This window comes from Bombina bombina, chromosome 8 (assembly GCF_027579735.1).
Source record: "Bombina bombina isolate aBomBom1 chromosome 8, aBomBom1.pri, whole genome shotgun sequence".
NCBI classification, from domain to species: Eukaryota; Metazoa; Chordata; class Amphibia; order Anura; family Bombinatoridae; genus Bombina; species Bombina bombina.
In genome coordinates, this window is record NC_069506.1 from 112,807,606 (window position 1) to 112,832,273 (window position 24,668).

At 39.7% G+C, this 24,668-nt stretch overlaps 1 protein-coding gene across 1 annotated transcript in view; it reads right to left on the reverse strand.

Annotated features, from left to right (window-relative positions):
• Positions 1–24,668, reverse strand: part of PUSL1 (pseudouridine synthase like 1) — a 361,696-nt gene that overhangs the window by 65,202 nt on the left and 271,826 nt on the right. The window contains exons 5-6 of the mRNA XM_053690975.1: positions 16,879–16,933; positions 7,651–7,813 (exon numbers count right to left, since the gene is read on the reverse strand). Coding sequence (XP_053546950.1) covers positions 7,651–7,813; positions 16,879–16,933 — 218 coding nt within the window. The remainder of the gene's footprint in view (positions 1–7,650; positions 7,814–16,878; positions 16,934–24,668) is intronic.

The window sequence follows — 24,668 nt, forward strand, 5'->3', positions numbered from 1 at the left end:
AGAGCACGGATTCTGTCCATAATCTCCTCATAAGGAGGAGAATCACTATCGATCGCCTTTTCTAGCTCATCGAACCAGAAACACGCGGCTGTAGTGACAGGGACAATGCATGAAATTGGTTGTAGAAGGTAACCTTGCTGAACAAACATCTTTTTAAGCAAACCTTCTAATTTTTTATCCATAGGATCTTTGAAAGCACAACTATCTTCTATGGGTATAGTGGTGCGTTTGTTTAAAGTAGAAACCGCCCCCTCGACCTTGGGGACTGTCTGCCATAAGTCCTTTCTGGGGTCGACCATAGGAAACAATTTTTTAAATATGGGGGGAGGGACGAAAGGTATACCGGGCCTTTCCCATTCTTTATTTACAATGTCCGCCACCCGCTTGGGTATAGGAAAAGCTTCTGGGGGCCCCGGGACCTCTAGGAACTTGTCCATTTTACATAGTTTCTCTGGGATGATCAAATTCTCACAATCATCCAGAGTGGATAACACCTCCTTAAGCAGAGCGCGGAGATGTTCCAACTTAAATTTAAATGTAATCACATCGGGTTCAGCTTGTTGAGAAATTTTCCCTGAATCTGAAATTTCTCCCTCAGACAAAACCTCCCTGGCCCCCTCAGACTGGCGTAGGGGCATTTCAGAACCATTATCATCAGCGTCCTCATGCTCTTCAGTATCTAAAACAGAGCAGTCGCGCTTACGCTGATAAGTGGGCATTTTGGCTAAAATGTTTTTGATAGAATTATCCATTACAGCCGTTAATTGTTGCATAGTAAGGAGTATTGGCGCGCTAGATGTACTAGGGGCCTCCTGAGTGGGCAAGACTGGTGTAGACGAAGGAGGGGATGATGCAGTACCATGCTTACTCCCCTCACTTGAGGAATCATCTTGGGCATCATTTTCACAAAAATCACATCTATTTAAATGAGAAGGAACCTTGGCTTCCCCACATTCAGAACACAGTCTATCTGGTAGTTCAGACATGTTAAACAGGCATAAACTTGATAACAAAGTACAAAAAACGTTTTAAAATAAAACCGTTACTGTCACTTTAAATTTTAAACTGAACACACTTTATTACTGCAATTGCGAAAAAGTATGAAGGAATTGTTCAAAATTCACCAAAATTTCACCACAGTGTCTTAAAATAACGGAACCGGAGCCGTTTTTATCTTTAACCCCTTTACAGTCCCTGGTATCTGCTTTGCTGAGACCCAACCAAGCCCAAAGGGGAATACGATACCAAATGACGCCTTCAGAAAGTCTTTTCTATGTATCAGAGCTCCTCACACATGCGACTGCATGTCATGCTTCTCAAAAACAAGTGCGCAATACCGGCGCGAAAATGAGGCTCTGCCTATGATTAGGGAAAGCCCCTAGAGAATAAGGTGTCCAAAACAGTGCCTGCCGATATTATTTTACAAAATACCCAGATTAAAATGATTCCTCAAGGCTAAATATGTTTATATATGAATCGATATAGCCCAGAAAATGTCTACAGTCTTAACAAGCCCTTGTGAAGCCCTTATTTACTGTCTGTAATAAAAATGGCTTACCGGATCCCATAGGGAAAATGACAGCTTCCAGCATTACATCGTCTTGTTAGAATGTGTCATACCTCAAGCAGCAAAAGTCTGCTCACTGTTCCCCCAACTGAAGTTAATTCCTCTCAACAGTCCTGTGTGGAACAGCCATCGATTTTAGTAACGGTTGCTAAAATCATTTTCCTCTTACAAACAGAAATCTTCATCTCTTTTCTGTTTCAGAGTAAATAGTACATACCAGCACTATTTTAAAATCACAAACTCTTGATTGAATAATAAAAACTACAGTTAAACACTAAAAAACTCTAAGCCATCTCCGTGGAGATGTTGCCTGTACAACGGCAAAGAGAATGACTGGGGTAGGCGGAGCCTAGGAGGGATCATGTGACCAGCTTTGCTGGGCTCTTTGCCATTTCCTGTTGGGGAAGAGAATATCCCACAAGTAAGGATGACGCCGTGGACCGGACACACCTATGTTGGAGAAACTTGAAATTTTAATAAAAAATATATATAAAAAAAAAAACAAAAAAATGAAACGATCTTACCAGAATCTTTGCCATGGAACAGGAACACGGCCTTTCAAGTGTGACAGGTTAGTAGCATCGCTCCCGACATGGACTTGAGAGCAGAAAGCAAGTAGCGAAACTCGTCAACGCTGATTGCTTATGGAGCTGTTAATCTGAGTCGGGATGGTTTCACAGAAAAACTCTCCCTACATCTCCGGACTCTAACTTTCACCCATGCTCTCACTGAGAGGCTGATAGAACTACTTAAAACTCCAGTCCCATTGCGAAGAGTACTACCCTCCATAAGAGACTACTCCGAATCTTCCGACACTTCTCTGCCAACCTCCTGTGACGAAAGGCAAAGAATAACTATGGGATGAGGGGAGTGGGGGAGGTATTTAAGCCTTTGGCTGGGGTGTCTTTGCCTCGCCCTGGTGGCCAGGTTCTTAATTCCCACAAGTAATGAATGAAGCAGTGGGCTCTCCTCCCATTAAGATGGAAATTGATCCAAAAATCTCGGATTTTGCTCCTACAGAAATGGGGCCCAAAGCAGAGGGTTTACTTTTTGGTGACATGGGATTTAAAAGAGTTAAACTCATAAGTCAATATCTTTAATTCCCTAAAAAAAGTCAAGACTACTACTAGAAAGGTTTTCTATAACCAACCTAACCGTGTTTTTTACTGAGCCGGGAAAGGGAGAGGCCGTTTTCCCGGTCGTCCATACTTCAGTAATAAGCCTCAATTTCAGTCCTTTCCCTCTCCAAACCATTCACTCATAAATTTCTTCCCCTCAAGAACCCGTTCGTGGAATCCAAGAGTCTCAAGACCAAGATCTCTTCCTAGACCATTCTCAGGTAAGACTACTCTCTTCACACAACACAAATTTTTTCCCACACAAAGTTGGAGGAAGATTGTCCCTTTTTATAAAAAATTGGGAGTCTAATAACATCAGATGCTTGGGTTATTCAGACTGTCTCAAGTCTTCTCCTAGATTTATCTCCTCCTTTTCAAAATTATCCTCCAAATCCAATTATTATCTCAAAAACAGACACAAATCTTTTAGATCAAGAAATCCTAAATCTTCATCTAAAACAGGCTATAGAACCAGCCCCAGATTTAATAGACTCTTTTCTCAGCAACATGTTTTTTGTGAAAAAGAAAGAAGGATCTCTCCGTCCTGTGATAAATCTGAAGAATCTGAATGCCTTTCTTTCTTACAATAATTTCAAGATGTACGGAATTCATCTTCTGAGAGATTGTCTTATGGACAAAGACGGGTAAGACTGTATTTAACCAATGCTTATTTAACAGTTCCTATTTATCCCTCTTTTCGCAAATGTCTCCGTTTTGTTTGGAACAATTCTGTTTGGCAGTTTACTTGTCTCCCCTTTGGCCTGTCCTCAGCCCCTTGGGCTTTCACAAATTTTAAAACCAATTGTAGCTTGGTTGAGTCTAAGAGATATTCATCTGATCATATATTTGGATGATATACTATGAACCAGGATCCTTCTCTTCTCTTATCACATTTAAAAATGACTATAAATATTTTGAAAAATCTAGGTTTTCTTAATTATCAGAAACTGATTTTTCTAGGTTTTCTAATAGACACTACCTTACCTACCCTGAGTTTACCCTAATCTTTTTAAGAATTGTTTTTTCTCAATCAGGACTCTTGTGAGAATTGTGGGACTTCATTCTTCCTCAATTCAAGCAATATTTCCAGCCCTATTACATTACAGAGCTTTATAGAGATTCAAAAAATGTTTTATTTAAGGAAGGGTTTTTCTCTTATTCTCACATGATTTCTTTATCAGAAGAAGCCAGACTCGAATTGACCTGGAAATATTTGGCACCAGATGTCATAATAGAATCGGACGCAAGCAATTCAGGCTGGGGCGCTAGCTGTAGTTATCAAATAACTGGGGGCAAATGGTCAATATCGGAATGCAAATTGCACATAAATTGCCTGGAATTGATTGTAGGTTCTTTTGCGATAAAGAGCTTTATCAAACAGAATTCTCCTATTTCTATTTTGTTAAGGATGGACAATATTTCAGCAGTTCGATATCTGAATCGTCTGGGTAGAATTCATTTCATACAATTATCAGATATCACAAATTTTTTTATCCATCAATGTCTTGAATTACATCTCTATTCGAGCAGAATATTCCCGGTCTCTCCAACACTGCAGCAGATTGGGGTTCCCGTTATATATCAGACTCAAGCGATTGGAGATTACATCAAGATCTTTTTCAAAATTTACAACATATCAGAGGTCCTTTCTCGATATAATTATTTGCGTCTCATCTGAATTATCAGATTCTTCCATTTTACAGCAGGCATCCAGATCCAGAGGCCCTAGCAGTAGATGCATTTCTCCAGACCTGGCCGCTTCAGGGAGCTTATACTTTTCCACCTTTCTCGATGATTCTTTGAGTTTTGAATGTTGTCAGGAAGAGCAAGAGTTTGCTTCTTCTGATATCCCCATTTTAGCCAACCCAGTCTTGGTACCCATCCCTATTGGAAATGTCAATTCAGTTACCAGTTCTTTTATCTCTTGTTCCTTACCTCCAATAAGATTCAAATAGAGATTTTCACGACCTAGTACTTCAAGGTTCTCTCCCACTTATTGCATGGACAATTTCAGGGGATCCTGGGCTTCTGAAGGGCTTTCTTCATCAGCTAAATCATTATTACAAGACTCCTGGGCTCCAGGTACTAAGAAATGTTATTTATCCTCATGGTCTAAATGGTCTAGCTGGTGCAATCAAAGACATTTGGATCCCTTTTCAGCTCCTTTAATGATATTTAAAATGTTCTAACTTCTCTATTAGACGCAGGTTTAGCTTATAGATCTATTAATGTTTATAGATCGGCTATATCTGCTGGACATGAATTGTTCAATAATTCTCCTATAGGTCAGCATATTTCAATTTCTAGATTTAAGAAATCCATTAAACTTAAGAGACCTCCTTCTGCTAAATATTCTTCTTTCTGCGATGTTAATTTAATATTTTCTCTTTTTCAGTCCTGGCCTTGTAACAAATCACTTTCTCTTAAACAACTTACTTGCAACTCTACTTTGTCTATTATCTTGCAGAAGGGTTTCTGATATAAGGGCTATAGATTCTTCCTCTAAAATGTTCTGTTCGTCGCTCTTTGTGTGTTGTACTTTGTCTCAAGGAATATGAAAAACTTACTATTTCTTTTAGAAATTCTTCTTCTAATAAACTTTTAATCTCTTTCTCTCGTCCTCGCCTTCCTGTTTCTTCTACTTCCATCAGTAGATGGATTAAAGGGGTTATGATTGAAGCAGGTATTGATCAATCTTTTTCTTCTCATTCCATGAGAGGACCTGCTGCTTCTAAGGCTTTTTGTAAATCAGCTTCTCTTCAAGAAATTCTAAACGCTGCCGACTGGTCCTCAGATTCAGTCTTTAGAAAATTTTATTGTAAACCTATCAATTCTATACCACAATGTTTAATAGATTGTTTATTATATATGTTTTAGCTTTAAACTTGCAAAATATAAGTCTCTGTCCTTGTAATAAAATTCAGATTATCCTAGCTTTGTAAAGGAATAATCTAGATTTTATTAAAGAGACAGAGACGATTATTTCCCTCCCTATTCCCTTACCCTGTTATCTATATTCGAATTTTGATAATTAATTTATATATATTTTCAGCTCCAGGTCCCTCTTATTCAGGATTCTGAACTTCGGATTCTTCCAAGTCATTCTCTTCGAGATCAAGATTCATGTTGTGAATTTTCTTCCAGTTCTACAGGATTACATGCTTCTTTTAACCCTTTGAGTGCAAAGCACTTTCCCACCTGGGTGCTAAGCTGAATTTTTTTTTAATGTTTTTACCTAAAACATTTTTTAACTTTTTTTTTTTTTTTTTACAGATCCTAAAGACTTACACCGTTGGAAAGGTTAGGCGATTACCTTTCCAACGGTGGGTCTTGGGGGTCTGTAGCTGTTTAGATGCCTGAGATACAGGCTTCTAAGCAGTCATGAAGCCCCGGCGATGCCTGTCACTATGCAGGCCCGATAGCGGGAGTAGGAGCGGGTGGGAGCCCCCATATCTCCCTCAAAGTGGGAAAGTGCTAGCGACGGCTCTGAGCCGTCGTTAGCACCTGACTGAGACAATTTGCGATGGCTCAGAGCCGTCGTTAGCACTCAAGAGGTTAAAGTTTCATCTGAGGGACTATGTTACAAATTTTTTCTTTTTTTTTCTTGTTTTTAACTTATGTTTTTTTGTCTCAGTTTATGGACTTATATGTGAAGACTACAACAACTTCTTCTCGAGCACCAAAGTTCAAAGAGGCAGTTGGGATACTATGTGGACAGTTTTTTAACTTTTTTAACTTTTTTTTTTACAGATCCTAAAGACTTACACCGTTGGAAAGGTTAGGTGATTACCTTTCCAACGGTGGGTCTTGGGGGTATGTAGCTGCTTAGATGTCTGAGATACAGGCTTCTAAGCAGTCATGAAGCCCCGGCGATGCCTGTCACTATGCAGGCCCGATAGCGGGAGTAGGAGCGGGTGGGAGCCCCCATATCTCCCTCAAAGTGGGAAAGTGCTAGCGACAGCTCTGAGCCGTCGTTAGCACCTGACTGAGACAATTTGCGACGGCTCAGTGCCGTTGTTAGCACTCAAGAGGTTAAAGTTTCATCTGAGGGACTATGTTACAATTTCTTTCTCTTTTTTTCTTGTTTTTACTTCCAGGGTTGTAATTTCATTGATCACTATATTCATTTCTGTTCTTTCTATGTTAAATATTTAAATTATATATTGTTACTTTGAATGGCTGTTGAGCAGTAAAGGAAAAGGCTTATGCAAAATAATCGTCTCTGTCTCTTAATTAAAATCTAGATTATTCCTTCACAAAGTAGGATAATCGGAATTTATTGCCCGCTCGTACATGGGCGCGATAAATAACCATTACAAGTGGCTGGTTATTGCTACTGCGAGCTCACGGTAGCAATTCAGATCTCTGGTTAATTTTAAAAATATGCCCCAATTGCCCTCAAAATAAAGTGTTGGTTTTGTAAAATAATTTTTTTTTTATTATTTTTTTTTTTTAAATAAGAACTGCACAAAGCTGGTTTAAGGGCTGAAAGTGAGCAGGTGTGGGGTGTTAGAGAAAAACAGGACTGAAAAGTGGTGTTACATTGCGGACTGTGTGTTCCCTGTAAATATATATGTATATGCTTAGATACACATAAATATATACATATACATTCATATTATATATATACGTATATATTAATATACATATATATTTAATTTCGCTGCCCATCACTGCGTAACTTACCCCCTTTGCTGCGCTAGGTACTTTGCCGTGTCTCACGGCATGAGAACGAGGCTCTCATTGGAGCCTATGGAAGCATGCTCTAGTGAAAACAAAGCTTCCATGCAAAGCGAATGCGAGCTCACGTTCGCATGGCAGGTCACCTCTAATACCAGCGCACAATTGCGTTAGCTGGTGTTATGAGTAGAGCGCAAATATCGTGCTCACGAAAGTGCAATTTTTATACTCATAAGCTGGCCCTTGAGCTTAGGGTATACAAATAAATATTATGAGAAAACTCACCAGTCCCATCATACTCCACTTGCTTGAGGAACAGACCATCAGGGGGCGCCATGGCACTGCCTGGGAATGCATTAGGATCCGCGGTTACTAATAGCTCCTTAATGTTTTGAGGGCTCAGCCGACCTTGGCCAACAGCAACTAGTGCACCAGTCATTCTCCGAACCTACCAAACAATTAGAACACAGATAACTTCATCAAAAAAGGAAAGTGAAAAAATAACAGGTGTTTTCAGACCCATAATATTCTGAATTACAAAGAAAAGGCATTTGAAATAGTGACACTTTTTAAAACATATTTTACACATTGAAACATAAATCTACTACTTTATTTGTCTTGTCTTGCGACAATATATTTCATTTTTTTCATATTTTCATTTACAATGTATGACATTTCTACAGACATTGTTACACAATCCTGAGCTTCTATGAGCCTACCTACCTTTACTCTGCAACAAAGGGTACCAAGGGAACAAAGCAAATTTGAAAATAGAAGTAAATTGGAAAGTTGTTTAAAATTGCATTATCTGGACTAGGTGATCTAAACCTCACCAGATCAGATGTGGTTTTTCTCGCCAACCCTCGCAGGGGCTGCCCTGGTGGAATGATTGTAAAAAAGGTGCAGTCCCTGCAAGTAGCGAGATGGCTCCTATTGAAAGTAATAGAGCTCGATGGATAGGGACACTTTGCTCCATAGAGTGAAGTTAGCAGGGGACGCACTTTCAAAATTAAATCCTGCAGCCAAAATAAATCACATGATGCTGCTTTCTGTGTATAGCATCTTGTAATCGCTTAGATTTTCGTATGGGGTATTAAAGGGACAGTTAACCCAAAAAAAATTATTACTGCTACAGATAAAGTTTACTAGGACAAATAGTTCAAACTGTAGCCCCATTTTGTTAACAATATAGTTTTTAAGTAAAATTACTTACTACATGTCCCTCTGCCGTTTTGAAATGGCCGCCAGCCCCCTCCTGTATTTTGTCATTGCCATCTTCCTTCCTTCCTCTTCTGCCTGTAACTTCTCTATCTGCCGCATTCCCGTTTTTGGTGCATGCGCAATGCGCCGATTTTAGTGAAGCGGCCTTTTGAAGCAGGAATTAAAAACAACCGCTCAGTATCCTAGCGGTTCCTATATGCGGCGGACCAGTTTGGCTTCTCTTCATCTACCGCCGCATATAGGAACCGCTAGGATCCTGAGCGGTCCTGCTGTATAGCTATGTAGTTCTGTACTTGCCATTTGTCTGACAATAGATTGCCCTTGTGTAAATAAAAGCTTTGTCATGGATTTATTTTAGAGAGAAGTCATGAGTTATGATTGTAGCACATACAATTTAGATCTGCATGTTTTTGTTGTTCTGTTTCGGATAGCATCAATGCCTTTTATGAAAGGGTGAGAAAGATCTAACCTTGGCACTAAACACATGAAATCCTGGATGTACACATAAGCATTGCAATCTCAATTCTGAGCTAGTACGCACAGCGTGTGGTTGTGGATTTAATAAGGAAAAGGTTCTTGTTGTTGTGGGACTTGTATACAGTAGCTTGAAATCATGAAAGCTTTCAGCCCAGTAAGATCTGTGAGGATAAACAGCCTAACGGAGCACAGTATATCTAGGAGCAACTGACCCGTTCGGGCCCACCAAGACAGGGACTCCCTCACCGGACTTACCAGAGATATCTGTTGGGACAAGTCTGAATGATGGCCATTCCATTGTCTCAACAAGCACAGCTGCAGAGGTCTGAGATGAAACCTGGCGAATGGAATGACATCTATGATGGATACCATGAGCCTGATCACCTCCATACATCTGGCCACAGAAGTCCTGGAGGATGTCTGCAGAGCTAAACAGTTGGATGCCAGCTTGCAATGTCTCTGGTCTGTCAAGAATATCTTCATCACAGAAGAATCTATTATCGTACCCTGGAACTCCACCCTGTTGCTGGGAACCAAGGAACTCTTCCCCTCGTTTATCTTCCACCCATGGGATTGAAGAAGTAGTAGTAGAGCTCTCGAATGATCCTCCGCCAGACTGTAGGATTTAGCCTGGACCAGAATATCGTCCAGATACAGGGCCACCACAATTCCTCTGGCTCTCGCCACTGCGAGAAGAGCTCCCAGAACCTTTGTAAAGACACTTGGGGCTGTCGCCAGACCAAACGGAAGGGCCACAAACTGGAAGTGCTGGTCCAGGAAAGCGAACCTTAGGAATTTGAAGTGATCCTTGTGGATTGGAACATAAAGGTAAGCATCCTTAAGGTCTATAGTCGTCATGAATTGCCCTTCTTAAACCAAGGGCAGAATTGACCAGATCGTCTCCATCTTGAACGATGGGACTGACAAAAACTTGTTCAGGGCTTTTAGGTCCAGGATTGGTCAAAACGTGCCCTCCTTCTTTGGGACCACGAAAAGGTTTGAATAATACCCCAGACCTCTTTCTGCATGAGGAACTGGGACGATTACCCCAAGAGATGAGAGATCCCTCACACATCCCAGGAAGGTTTCTCTCTTTTCTGGTTTTGAAGAGATGTTTGACAGGAGGAACCTGCCTCTTGGTGGGTACGGTTTTAAACCCATCCTGTACCCCTGGCCGACGACCTCCAAGACCCAAGGGTCTGTAACGTCTCCCCTCTAGGCCCCTGCAAAAAGAGATAGTCTGCCCCCTACCTGGTCCAAGGACGGGTCGGGGGCCGCACCTTCATGCCGATGTTGACTCGGCTGGTTCTTGTTTTGCTTGGACTTACTCCAAGAGTTCGCTGGCTTCCAAGCTCTCTTGGATTGCTCAGATTTTGCGGAAGGCTGCTGGCGCTGAGACTTGTCCGCACGAAAGGGCAGAAAAGTATAACTCTTAGGTTTGGAAGGAAGAAGGTGCCATTGTCACCCGTGACTGTAGATATAATAGAATCCAGGCCCGGGCCAAACAAAATCTTCCCTTTGAATGGAAGGGAAAGCAAGCAAGACTTAGATGTCATGTCTGCAGACCACGATTTTAGCCACAGAGCTCTGCGAGCTAAAACAGAAAATCCTGACGTCTTAGCATTCAGGCGAATAATCTGCATGTTTGCATCACAAATGAACAAATGCGCTACCCTTAAGGCTTTGATTCGATCCAAAATCTCCTCGAGGGGGTCTCCACCTCGACCATTGCTGCAAGTGCGTCACACCAATAGGTTGCCGCCCCAGCCTCCGCATCGACAGCCGCCGGTGGTTGGAAAACGAACCCCGTCTGTTGGAACATCTTCCGCAACATAGACTCCATTTTCTTATCCATGGGTTCTTTAAAAGAGGAACTATCCTCAAGCGGAATGGTCGTTCTCTTAGTGAACGTGGAGATAACACCATCCACCCTAGGGTGCGGTTCCCCATAGTTCAAGCTGCGCATCTGTAATGGGGAAAAGCTTTTTAAAAGAAGACGAGGGAGAAAAATGCGAATAGAGTTTCTCCTATTCATTTTTAATAATGTTAGCCATTTTGATAGGAACCGGGAAGGCCTGGGGCACTACCCTGTCCTAGCAAACCCTATCCAACTTAGGAATTGAAGGTTCCTCCGGTATCTTCAGCTCCGGAACCTCCAGCATAGCAAGCACTTCCTTCAGTAGGAAGATTAGTAGACGATTCCGCTTCAGAGGCGACACCCTCTGACAATTCGGAATTGTCCTCCTCCATGGATAATCTGTCCAAGATATCCAGCGGAGTCGAAGACCCCTGAGATGGACAGCTGTGCCGTCCCCCCCTGATTGCGCTTAGTAGGCCTAGGCATTGCATTTATGGCCGCAGAGACCACCGTCTGCAACTGATCGGCAAAATCTGGAGGCCAAAGGGCCCCTCCCGCGGGAGGGTTACTAGTGCCCTGGGGAACTGCATGTGTAATCGGAGATGCTTGTAGGGAACACACCTTGCGGGACGGAGAACCTTCAGAGGTGGACGGCTCGGTTGTACTAAATACATTCTTCCTTTTGAAAGTAGTAATATTTTCATAATATGTGGAACAGAGTTGTAATGGCAGTTCCACCTGAACCTCCTCACAGTATACACAGTTAGTAGTTTTAGATAAAGAAGGAGTCTCCTCCAACATATCAGAGTCCTCCATTGCTTGTGCCTTTATTACGGACTTGATGATTAATTAAATGGCACCTTTATATCCCAATGGCCGGGGCACTCACCACCTCCTATGACCCGGACTACCAGAAATAGCTTTTGTCTCCTCTGAACACAAGTTGAGAAAGAGGAAGTTACTGAGGCCACACCCGGTCACATGGAGTGCCATGCAGGACCGCCCCTGCACTGAGCGAGAGACGTGCCAAAAAAGCACGCCTCAATGTCTCTAACTGTTCCACAATGACAGAGCCTCATCTCACACAAGTGCAGTAAAAACACACAATAAATATTATTATGATTATTATTAAAATCCCCCCTGTTCTATAAACCCCTTCCAAGGGTATTACCCTAGATTCGTTACAGATAAAGGAGTCACACTGTGACCCTGTCTTCTTGCGTTATCACATATAGATATATAAATGAAACAATCTTATCAGAATCAACGCCGTGGAACAGGAACACGGTCTTTCAAGTGTGACAGGTTAGTAGCGTCGCTCCTGACATGGACTTGAGAGAAGAAAAGCAGGCATCGAAACTCGTCAACGACGATTGCTTCAGGAGCTGTTAATATGAGTCAGGATGGTTTCGCAGGAGGACTCCCCCTGCATCTCCGCACTCTAACTTTCACCAATGCTCTCACTAAGAGGGTGACAGGACTACTTAAAACTCCAGTCCCATTGCGAAGAGTACTACCCTCCATAAGAGACACCTCCGAATCTTCTGACACTTCTCTGCCAACCTCCTGTGACGAAAGGCTAAGAATGACTGGGGGATGAGGGGAGTGGGGAAGGTATTTAAGCCTTTGGCTGTGGTGTCTTTGCCTCCTCCTGGTGGCCAAGTTCTTAATTCCCACAAGTGATGAATGAAACAGTGGACTATCCTCGAAAGTTTTACAAAATAGCAGAATTTGTAGCATTTTTGCTATCACTCCACTCAAACTGAACTACAGCCTTGATTTTTTTATATTTACCTCTCAAAACTATATATACTGTATATATATATATATATATTTTTTTTTTTTAAGTAGACAACCCAAGTTATTGATCTAGGCCCATTTTGATTTATTTCATGCCACCATTTTGCCACCAAATGCTATCATATAAAAAAAATTGTTAGCTTTTTTACAAACTTTGGGTTTCTCACTGAAATTACTTACGTACAACTTGTGCAGTCATAACACAAATAGTTGTAAAAGCTTATCTGGGATCCTTTTTGTTCAGAAATAGCAGACATGCATGGCTTTGCCATTGATTTTTGGTAATTAGAAGTAATTTGGAACTTCCCTCCGTCTCTGAATTCTGTGGTGTAGTGTCCCTTCCTCTCTCTTCCAAACTTTCTTTCTGGAGTGTAGGGTCCTGCAACCCCATCCCATTCCCTCTCCCCCTTCCACTGCTAGACAGCTCACTCTTAATCTTACTGTCTTAAATACACTAACCATGTGATCTCTGTGATTCGCTATCACAGTGATCACATGACTGCCCTGGGCTCCGGACACAACCTCTCAGTTGCGAGTTCTGGGGCTGCAGACGGGTGAGGGAATGTGGGGATCCAATGTGAAGCAGCTAAAAAAGACGGACGTACAAGGTGTTATCCGTTTGGCCAAAGAGGTAAAAGGGATAAAAAAGACAAAATTGACATGTGCATAATAGAAGCCGATTTTCAATATACTTCCATTAGCAAAAATGCTTCTAGTAAAAGTTATTCGTTTTTTTTAGTGGCATACGCACATATCCTGTGACTGCCCGTGCACCAGCATTCAAACACCACATCTTCTCAGACAACTGTGGGTGGTGGGTGTCATAAAAGACACTGCTGACTCTCTGAGAAGGTGTAGTGTTTTAATACTGGTGCACGGGCACTCATAGCATGCATATTTGTGTATGCCTGAAAACCACGCACATATCCTGTGACTGCCCGTGCACCAGCATTCAAACACCACATCTTCTCAGACAACTGTGGGTGGTGGGTGTCATAAAAGACACTGCTGACTCTCTGAGAAGGTGTAGTGTTTTAATACTGGTGCACGGGCACTCACAGCATGCATATTTGTGTATGCCTGAAAACCAGTAATAACTTTAACTAGAAGCATTTTTGGTAAATAAAGTATAGTGCAAAAATGCTTCAATTTAAAATTGAAATTCACCCACATTTCACTTTTGACCTTTCTGTTCCTTTAACCCCACTGTTTGGATATTTACCCCCCCCCCCCCCATCCAGCTCCCTTAAAGTGCCAGTCAACATCCAAATTAATGTTACATAATTCTGCACTATGTGCAGAATTGTGTGACATTACCCTAGAGACACTGGCAAAAGAGAAAATAATTTTAAAAATTTAACCCCCCCAAACCCGTACTTACCTTACCTTCCTCGCCAGCCTCTTCTGCTCTTCTGGTTTCTTCAACAGGGCGTCACTGGTGCGCTGTATAAACAACACGCATCAGGTTGTGCCGTTGATCAACATGTAACGTGTTCTGTGCTGAGTAAGGCTGTTGGCTGCTTTACCCAGCGCAGGAGCGTGCTGCATATAGTTAAACAGGACGACCAATTGCACTGTGACACGCTGTTGAATAAACCAGAAAAAGCTGGCGAGGAAGGTAAGGTAAGTACGGGTTTGGGGGGTTAAATCTTAAAAAAAACATTTTCTCTTTTGCAGGTGTTGCTAGGTTAATGTCACATAATTCTGCACATAGTGCAGAATTATGTAACATTAATTTGAACACTGACCAGCACTTTAAGCTCTGTGAAGCAGACTGACCCTTCTGGGGGTTTGTGACCTATGCGTGGCGATGTCACCAGCATCCCTGGATTCAATGAGCTATGAAAGTGCCCCCTGAGATGACAACATGTTGTTGTTATCTACAATAAAAGTATTGTGCATATGACCACATCATCATATTTAGTAAAGGGTTAAAGATACATGCACACATATCCCTATAGTTTTGGAGCACAAGAGGTAAATTGCACACGTCCCCCATCAATATCACTACACACTATTAAAGAAATCAATCAATGTAAAGGTCCTTAACCTGTGATATAATTGCTAAATCCTCCATATCACTATTTTGTTTGCTGTTAATCATGAGCATTTTGCTTTTCGATTACCAAATGCCAAGACTAATGACACATGGCTATTTTGTGTTGTTTCTGTGTGTGTGTGTGTGTGGGGGGGTAATGATTTTGAACCTCAGGGCTATTAACGGAAGAAGTGTTTTAAGATTGTGATCACTGCAAACAACTGAAAATTCTATCTGAAGAAATTGTTATCTGCTGAAAACAAGCACACGATTGTGATAAACCTCACATTTGGTAAGAAGCTATCATTTCAAAGATAAATTCTAAAAGACTGGAATAACTATCAGCCACTAGAGGTCAGTGAGAGAACAGGTTTAAACAACTGTAAGCCTTTAGTGGAATTCAATATTCACTTACATGATATGAAATGTATGGGTAATTATGTAACAAAAGCTCATTTTTTTTACCATTTTTGTAATACTTTTAATTTAAACTATACGAGTAAAGGGACGCTAAAGTAAAAATCAAACTTTCATGATTAAGATAGCGCACACAATATTAAACAACAACCCATTTCCTTTAGGGTTGCCCGATGTCCTACATAAAAATACTGGACAACTTGTATGTTTTTTGGAATAGATGGTAGGTTGGGATACACAACGACCCCTCTCCAAAGATCTATCTTAGGCAAACTTGAACCCACCATATATATTTTAATTAACAAATGAATCCTCCTATTTGACCTCCTTTGTCTACCAGGGAACTTTATAAAAACAACACACACAAAAATGACATTTAGGTGTCCAGTATTTTTGCATACGTTTTACTGAACAGTCTGCTGAAATTACTGGACTGACCAATTGAATATGGGACACCTAAATTGAAGTCCATTATCTAATTGTGCATAATCTTTGTATATGCACATTTTCTGAGGAACCAGAATCTTATTAAGCATGTGCAAGAATTCACAGAATTTACATATAAGCATTTTGTGGTTGACTAATGGATGCCACATGATGCAGGGGGAAGAAAAATACAACTAACTTTAAAATTTGTCAGAAAAAAAATCTACTACTCATTTGAAATTCAAAGGTGTTTTTGCTTTGTCTTTTTATAATGCATTTATTGATTATGCAATTCTCTACTGTGTTTAATGGTCCTTAAAGGGACAGTATACACACATTTTCATTTAACTGCATGTAATAGACACTACTATAAAGAATTAAATGCACAGATACTGATCTAGAAATCCAGTATAAAAAAGTTTAAAAACTTACTTAGAAGCTCCTAGTTTAGCACTGTTAAAAAAGATTAGCTGGAACACCCACTGCAAGTGGTACTATAGCAAAAACAGCAGACACTCCCCCCTCCCCCCTCCTCTGCTCATGAAAAGACTCTTTACACAAACAGGGGCAAGCTGGAGTAGGTATACATCAGTATTCTCCTAAAATGTTGGACTTGGTTAGGAGTCTGAAAATCAGCGTGATGTTATTTAAAAATAAGCAAAACTATACATTTTTACGAAAACACTCCCAGATGGGCTATATAAATGGATCATCTACAAAACATTTATGCAAAGAAAAATCTAGTGTATAATGTCCCTATAAGTAATTGCAAATAATTTGTCCATCTGTATTTTAGCGACACACTGGACAACAGTTAAGACATTTTAAGTAGACTATTATGCAATTTTTGGAGGGTAAGATTACAACAACTTTTTGCTCTATATCTATCTCTCTATATCTATCTCTGATGAAGCGCATGTACGCATGCACGAAACGCGTCACTGGGAGCTTACCTTGTGTTCCCTGCAGAAGCCTGCTCCTGAATAAACTCTTTTTGGATCCACTGAGAGACTCTGCGCTTCTTTTTCCTCATCGCATATCTCTCTATCTATATATCTCTCTATCTAATCTATCTATCATAGAAAAAATTCAGATTGTTTCAGTTTACATAGTTAAATGGAAAGAATGGAAAAACTATGAATCTATACCAGTAAAAATATAGCCACTTGCTTTCCTGTCCTTAGAATTGAAGAGGTGTAACAAGTTATAATGGCGTCAATACAATTTTAATTACAACACAAGGTATACAAGAAAATTACACAATAGAGGGTTATACCTGCTTATAAAGAAATGATCTGCTCTTGAATGTAAAGTCCCAAAACTGCATTTCCCTAAAAGAAAAGTAAAGAATGCATGTAAGTAATTTTGAATTCTCATCAATCTATAGAAAATGCAATAAAAAACTCTCTGCTTTACCCCAACAGACATGTTATTAGCCATGGCTATTACAAAAGTAATATCACAGTAGTGACTCTGTGCTGTAATTGAATTTGTATATTTGTATAAGCAATAGATGTCATAAGGATTACCACAGCATGTAAAGACTGGGCTCCCAATGACTAAATCATTTGCTTTGATTGCAACCGCTCCACATAAGTAGGTGAAGACTGTACATGTTAAAATGCCCCTAATCCTTTACACTCTGGCAAGCAATCACCTCACAAAGTCCTGCTGAAGATGCCAACTCACAGAACGAAACTGGCTGCAATCCACTGTTCTGAAGTCAATGTAATCTGCCACACTGATCCCTGGGTAATTATTAAGAATGACAACTTTTTTTAATACCCTTTGAGGAAAGCTCCTGAAAAATATTATTTGTAAAATGTATCTCTAGCTTTATTTCACATATTGGGAACAATGCATAACAAATAATTTCTTAAAGGACCACTAAACACTGGAGAACTGCATAGCCGATAAATGCATAATAAAAAGACAATGCAAAGCACTTAATAGATTTTTTTTCTGACAAATGTCAGTAACATTTTACTTCCTAATGCATCATGTGACAGCCATCAGCCGGTCACAAAATGTATATATGTATATTCTGAGAATTTTGCACATGGTGCTTCAGAAAGTGTGCATATAAAAGAGTGTGCACATTTAGATAATGGAAGTGAATTGGAAAATTGTTTAAAATTGTGTGCTCTATCTGAATCAAGAAAGTTTAATTTTGACTTGTCTGTCCCTTTAATGCATCTGTCAATACAGAAAATTAAATCTAACTTCAGTGGGCGTGTAGGAAACAGAAAAAGTCCCTATAGATGGACAATATTATGGCCGCTTAAAGGGGAATGATGTTATATTAACGGGTGGAGCCGGCTGTCTACTGACGCTTACATAAAGAGTCCAAAGGGGGATTATTACCAGCAGATGTTTCATTCATGGGAAAAAAATCTTCCTGGTCTAGGCATTTGCTGTTAAGTACTTTCAGACATTTACAAATACAGTTAACAAATATAAGTATATCCCAAAATGAAAGTGGCATATCAGTAATACAGTATAAGGTCTTGCTTTTTTAAGCAATTATTTTTTTAAAGTTTTCAATAAAATGAAGATACCATAAAATTATTTCTAAATAGTTCTTATGAGCTCACTGTTTATTACAATAGTTGGTTAGATTTCAATCATGTTAATATTTTTTGTGAAAGGACTGGAAATTACTGGCAACTCCGTTACAAACAGATGTGACATGCAGCACATCAAATATAGTATTGGGTCCCAGGTGAGCTACATTAAAGGGCCATGTTACCCAAATGTTGAAGCACTTGAAACTAATGCAGCATAGCTGTAAAAAGCTGACAAGAAAATATCACCTGAACATCTCTATGTAAAAAAGAAATATATTTTACCTCAAAATGTGCTAAGTATTCACACCCCATTGTAAATGGACTTTAAGCAGCAAATCAGCATGCCTGTCCCGGGACCTGCAAGGGAGCGACCCTCATGCACACTCATGTTATTTCCCTATTCAGTTTAGGGAAGTTTACTATGAAATCTCATGAGAGTTAAGTGAAATCTGTCAGCTTTTTACAGTTATGTTGCATCCCTTTCAAGCTATTTAGCATATGAGTATTATGTCCCTTTAAAGGAATATTAAATAGAGTAGAATTTCAGAATCAAAACATACATAATAAAAAGACAATGTAAGAGCACAATGTGCATTTGATTTCTTTTTCTAAAAATTTTAAATTTCCTTTAATTTGCTGTCCCCCCGTGTCAGCCAATCACAGACTCTTATAAGTATATACTGTGAACTCTTGCACATGCTCAGTAGGACAAATTTTGCATATATAAAAAGGGTGCACAACTTGATAATAAAAGTAAATTGGAAAGTTTCTTAAATTGGCATGCTCTAGAGTCTACTTCAATCATACATTTTTAATCTTGACTTTAGTGTCTCTTTCCTGTAAAGAGCAAAAAGCTTTATCCTGTAGCATCACAATCTTGTTACCATTTCTACCTACCTACCCAACTACAATTACTCCTGCTTTGGCATGGTGTATGTAAAGTAATTATACCAGTTGCATGGCAGTGTATAAAACTGAAGACCCCCTAGACTTAACTGTTCACAATCCCCTTCTATTTATAATGATTCCACCCAATACTGATAGATTTAGTTCACCTTTAACCAATCAGAAGAGAAAGTGGTGTCAATTTTCAGAGTTAACTCACCCAAGAATAATTGGGATTGGTTAACACAATTAATTTATAAAGACCAACTAAGCTCTTTATAAATAGAAGGAAAGCGAGAAGAAGGTCCAGACTGTGGAGTCAACATAATGTTTTTTTTAGAATGTGATTAGGGCCTGTTGATTTGTGATGGCACCTATCAGTTGACTGACCATTGGGCGGTGGGTATTAACAAGGGGCCAAACAGAAACCCAAAGCCTGAAACCCCACTTTTTCAGGTGAGTAAAAGACTCAGCATATTCCTGCTACTTAGGGAATTGAGCAAAACTATGGAAATTTTAGTAAGGTTTATTTATCAATTTTCCTAGCTTACCCTAATAACACTCCCCAATGAAGATTTGCCATTATACAGATTATCTGGAGGAATACAACATGAAACAAACACAAATATATGTAAATCATTATAATTCAGCAGCTGTTCTGGGAAGGTGTAATCTCAAGCAGACTGTGCTTGAAAAATAGGCTGCAGATATGAGTACTTTGTCATCTTGGTTGAATGTGAGACAACCAGTTTTGGGAATGAAAAGCCTCTTAAAGGGACACTCAAATCAAACTTAAAGGGGCAGTCTACACCAGAATTTTTATTGTTTTAAAAGATAGATAATCCCTTTATTACCCATTCCCCAGTTTTGCATAACCAACACAGTTATAATAATATACTTTTAACCTCTGTGATAATCTTGTATCTAAGCTTCTGCAAACTGCCCCTTTATTTCAGTTCTTTTGACAGACTTGCAGTCTAGCCAATCAGTGCCTGCTCCCAGATAACTTAACGTGCACGAGCACAGTGTTATCTATATGAAATACGTGAACTAACACCCTCTAGTGGTGAAAAACTGTTAAAATGCATTCTGAAAAGAGGTGGTCTGCAAGGTCTAAGTAATTAGCATATAAACCTCCTAGGTTAAGCTTTCAACTAAAAATACCAAGAGAACAAAGCAAAATTGGTGATAACAGTAAATTGGAAAATTGTTTAAAATGACATGCTCTATCTGAATCATGAAAGTTTATTTTGGCCTAGACTGTCCCTTTTATGTTTATGTTTATGATTTCGATAGAGCATGCAGTTTTAAGACACTTTTCAATTTACTTCCATTATCAAATTTTGCACAGTATTTTTATGTTCACACTTTCTGCGAAACACGATCCTACTAAGCATGTGCACAAGCTCACAGAGTATACGTATACTGTACAAGTCTGTGGTTGGTTGATGTATATCTGATGATACAAGGAACCGGAAATTGGGGGGGGGGGGGGGGGAAATAAATTGGACAGAAAAAAAATCTACTGCTTATTTGAAATTCAGAGTAGGTGTTATTGCATTGTCTTTTTATTATGCACTTGTTAATTATGCTATTCTACTGCATTAAGTGGTCCTTTAACAATATCTTGACAAGAGAGACTAGAATCACTCTTGAAAGGAGCAATAAAAAGATTTTGTATTTCTAGAATTCTAAGGAATATACATTTCCTTCCAGAGCTTAGAAACTATGGAATCTATAGGCTGTCCAAATAGCATTTTAGCCTCAAAAAGCAAGCTACATTATTTTGCTTAGAGACTAGCATCTGCTACCCAGTGACAAACCAAAACACTCTTATGGCCATATAAATGTTTCTAGTATGACCTGCGATCATATGAATGCCAGGAGATTGTTCTAATAGTTGGACCACAACACTTTTTTTGATAATAGAAAATATAGTCTCTAGGTGGTTATATATTGTACCTGGAAACAAAATGGCTCTTTTCAGATGTATTTTTTGTTTTTTTTTAAATGTCACAATTATCCATCAAAATACAATAAATAAATAAATCTCATAAATAAAATGTAAAATGGCAGCATCAATTGAGGAAGATGATCCAAAGTCTATTCCAATACATTAGAAGAGCCGTTCTTTAGACATATTTTCATGTTTTTTTTTTAATTTCAAGTACATTTAACTCCATTTATATTTTGCATGGTAAGATTTCACCATCGTCATGTTACTTTATCAGAAAACAGTTTCTAAGCAGCTTTTGTACTTAAAACATTCTTACCTCTATGACTCTCACATCCAAGCCAATGAAACGCCACAGTCCTACTAACAGCTATCACCAACTCAGAACCCTTACCTTACAAATAATTCTATATTCAACAAAGCCATAATCCCCCTAGCACCTGACACCTACCAAGCACCATACCAATGTATCTGCATTATGCCTACTCATCACTCTAGTATAGACAAATACATTTTTAGCTTTGTTTTGGAACAATTTGGGATATTGAGCAATTTGTTACTTGGCATACTGTTTCCTGTATGGAGGAATGGAAGGCAAAAGAACCTGCTGGAACTAGCATTTGTGCTATTAGCAGGAATAAAATTCAGATAAAAAGCAACAAAGTTTGTGATTCATGAGTTATTATTATTGCTTAACAGGAATTAAATAATTAATTTGTATTTTTTTCCCTTCCTCTTTGGCAGATTGTCATTTGCTCCTTTGTTAAAACATATTCAATTTTCTAGGGCCTAGATTTGGAGTTTGGCGTTAGCCGTGAAAACCAGCGTTAGAGGCTCCTAACGCTGGTTTTAGGCTAACTCCGGTATTTGGAGTCACTCAAAATAGGGTCTAACGCTCACTTTTCAGCTGCGACTTTTCCATACCGCAGATCCCCTTACGTCAATTGCGTATCCTATCTTTTCAATGGGATCTTTCTAACTCCGGTATTTAGAGTCGTGTCTGAAGTGAGCGTTAGACATCTAACGACAAAACTCCAGCCGCAGGAAAAAAGTCAGTAGTTAAGAGCTTTCTGGGCTAACGCCGGTTCATAAAGCTCTTAACTACTGTACTCTAAAGTACACTAACACCCATAAACTACCTATGTACCCCTAAACTGAGGCCCCCCCACATCGCCGCCACTCGATTAAATTTTTTTAACCCCTAATCTGCCGACCGCCACCTACGTTATACTTATGTACCCCTAATCTGCTGCCCCTAACACCGCCGACCCCTGTATTATATTTATTAACCCCTAATCTGCCCCCCACAACGTCACCGCCAGCTACCTACAATAATTAACCCCTAATCTGCCGACCGCAAAGCGCCGCCACCTACATTATAGCTATGTACCCCTAATCTGCTGCCCCTAACACCGCCGACCCCTATATTATATTTATTAACCCCTAATCTGCCCCCCACAACGTCGCCTCCACCTGCCTACACTTATTAACCCCTAATCTGCCGAGCGGACCGCACCGCTACTATTATAAAGTTATTAACCCCTAATCCGCCTCACTAACCCTATAATAAATAGTATTAACCCCTAATCTGCCCTCCCTAACATCGCCAACACCTAACTTCAATTATTAACCCCTAATCTGCCGACCGGAGCTCACCGCTATTCTAATAAATGTATTAACCCCTAAAGCTAAGTCTAACCCTAACACTAACACCCCCCTAAATTAAATATAATTTTAATCTAACGAAATTAATTAACTCTTATTAAATAAATTATTCCTATTTAAAGCTAAATACTTACCTGTAAAATAAATCCTAATATAGCTACAATATAAATTATAATTACATTGTAGCTATTTTAGGATTAATATTTATTTTACAGGCAACTTTGTAATTATTTTAACCAGGTACAATAGCTATTAAATAGTTAAGAACTATTTAATAGTTACCTAGTTAAAATAAGTACAAAATTACCTGTAAAATAAATCCTAACCTAAGTTACAATTAAACCTAACACTATACTATCATTAAATTAATTAAATAAAATACCTACAATTACCTACAATTAAACCTAACACTACACTATCAATAAATAAATTAAATACAATTCCTACAAATAACTACAATGAAATAAACTAACTAAAGTACAAAAAATAAAAAAGAACTAAGTTACAAAAAATAAAAAAATATTTACAAACATAAGAAAAATATTACAACAATTTTAAACTAATTACACCTACTCTAAGCCCCCTAATAAAATAACAAAGACCCCCAAAATAACAAAATGCCCTACCCTATTCTAAATTACTACATTTGAAAGCTCTTTTACCTTACCAGCCCTGAACAGGGCCCTTTGCGGGGCATGCCCCAAGAAATTCAGCTCTTTTGCCTGTAAAAAAAAACATACAATACCCCCCCCCCAACATTACAACCCACCACCCACATACCCCTAATCTCACCCAAACCCCCCTTAAATAAACCTAACACTAAGCCCCTGAAGATCTTCCTACCTTGTCTTCACCCTACCAGGTTCACCGATCCGTCCTGAAGAGCTCCTCCGATGTCCTGATCCAAGCCCAAGCGGGGGGCTGAAGAGGTCCATGATCCGGCTGAAGTCTTCATCCAAGCGGGAGCTGAAGAGGTCCATGATCTGGATGAAGTCTTCTATCAACGGCATCTTCAATCTTCTTTCTTCCGGATCCATCTTGCAGACCTCCGACGCGGAACATCCTCTTCTCCCGACGCCTACTAGCCGAATGACGGTTCCAATCGGAATTAAGGTAGGAATATCCTGATTGGCTGATGGAATCAGCCAATCAGAATCAAGATCCAATCAGCCAATCAGATTGAGCTCGCATTCTATTGGCTGATCGGAACAGCCAATAGAATGCAAGCTCAATCTGATTGGCTGATCGAATCAGCCAATCGGATTGAACTTGATTCTGATTGGCTGATTCCATCAGCCAATCAGAATATTCCTACCTTAATTCCGAATTCGAGGGACGCCATCTTGGATGACGTCCCTTAAAGGAACCGTCATTCGGCTAGTAGGCGTCGGGAGAAGAGGATGTTCCGCGTCGGAGGTCTGCAAGATGGATCCGGAAGAAAGAAGATTGAAGATGCCGTTGATAGAAGACTTCATCCGGATCATGGACCTCTTCAGCTCCCGCTTGGATGAAGACTTCATCCGGATCATGGACCTCTTCAGCTCCCGCTTGGATGAAGACTTCAGCCGGATCATGGACCTCTTCAGCCCCCCGCTTGGGCTTGGATCAGGACATCGGAGGAGCTCTTCAGGACGGATCGGTGAACCTGGTAGGGTGAAGACAAGGTAGGAAGATCTTCAGGGGCTTAGTGTTAGGTTTATTTAAGGGGGGTTTGGGTTAGATTAGGGGTATGTGGGTGGTGGGTTGTAATGTTGGGGGGGGTATTGTATGTTTTTTTTTACAGGCAAAAGAGCTGAATTTCTTGGGGCATGCCCCGCAAAGGGCCCTGTTCAGGGCTGGTAAGGTAAAAGAGCTTTGAAATGTAGTAATTTAGAATAGGGTAGGGCATTTTGTTATTTTGGGGGTCTTTGTTATTTTATTAGGGGGCTTAGAGTAGGTGTACTTAGTTTAAAATTGTTGTAATATTTTTCTTATGTTTGTAAATATTTTTTTATT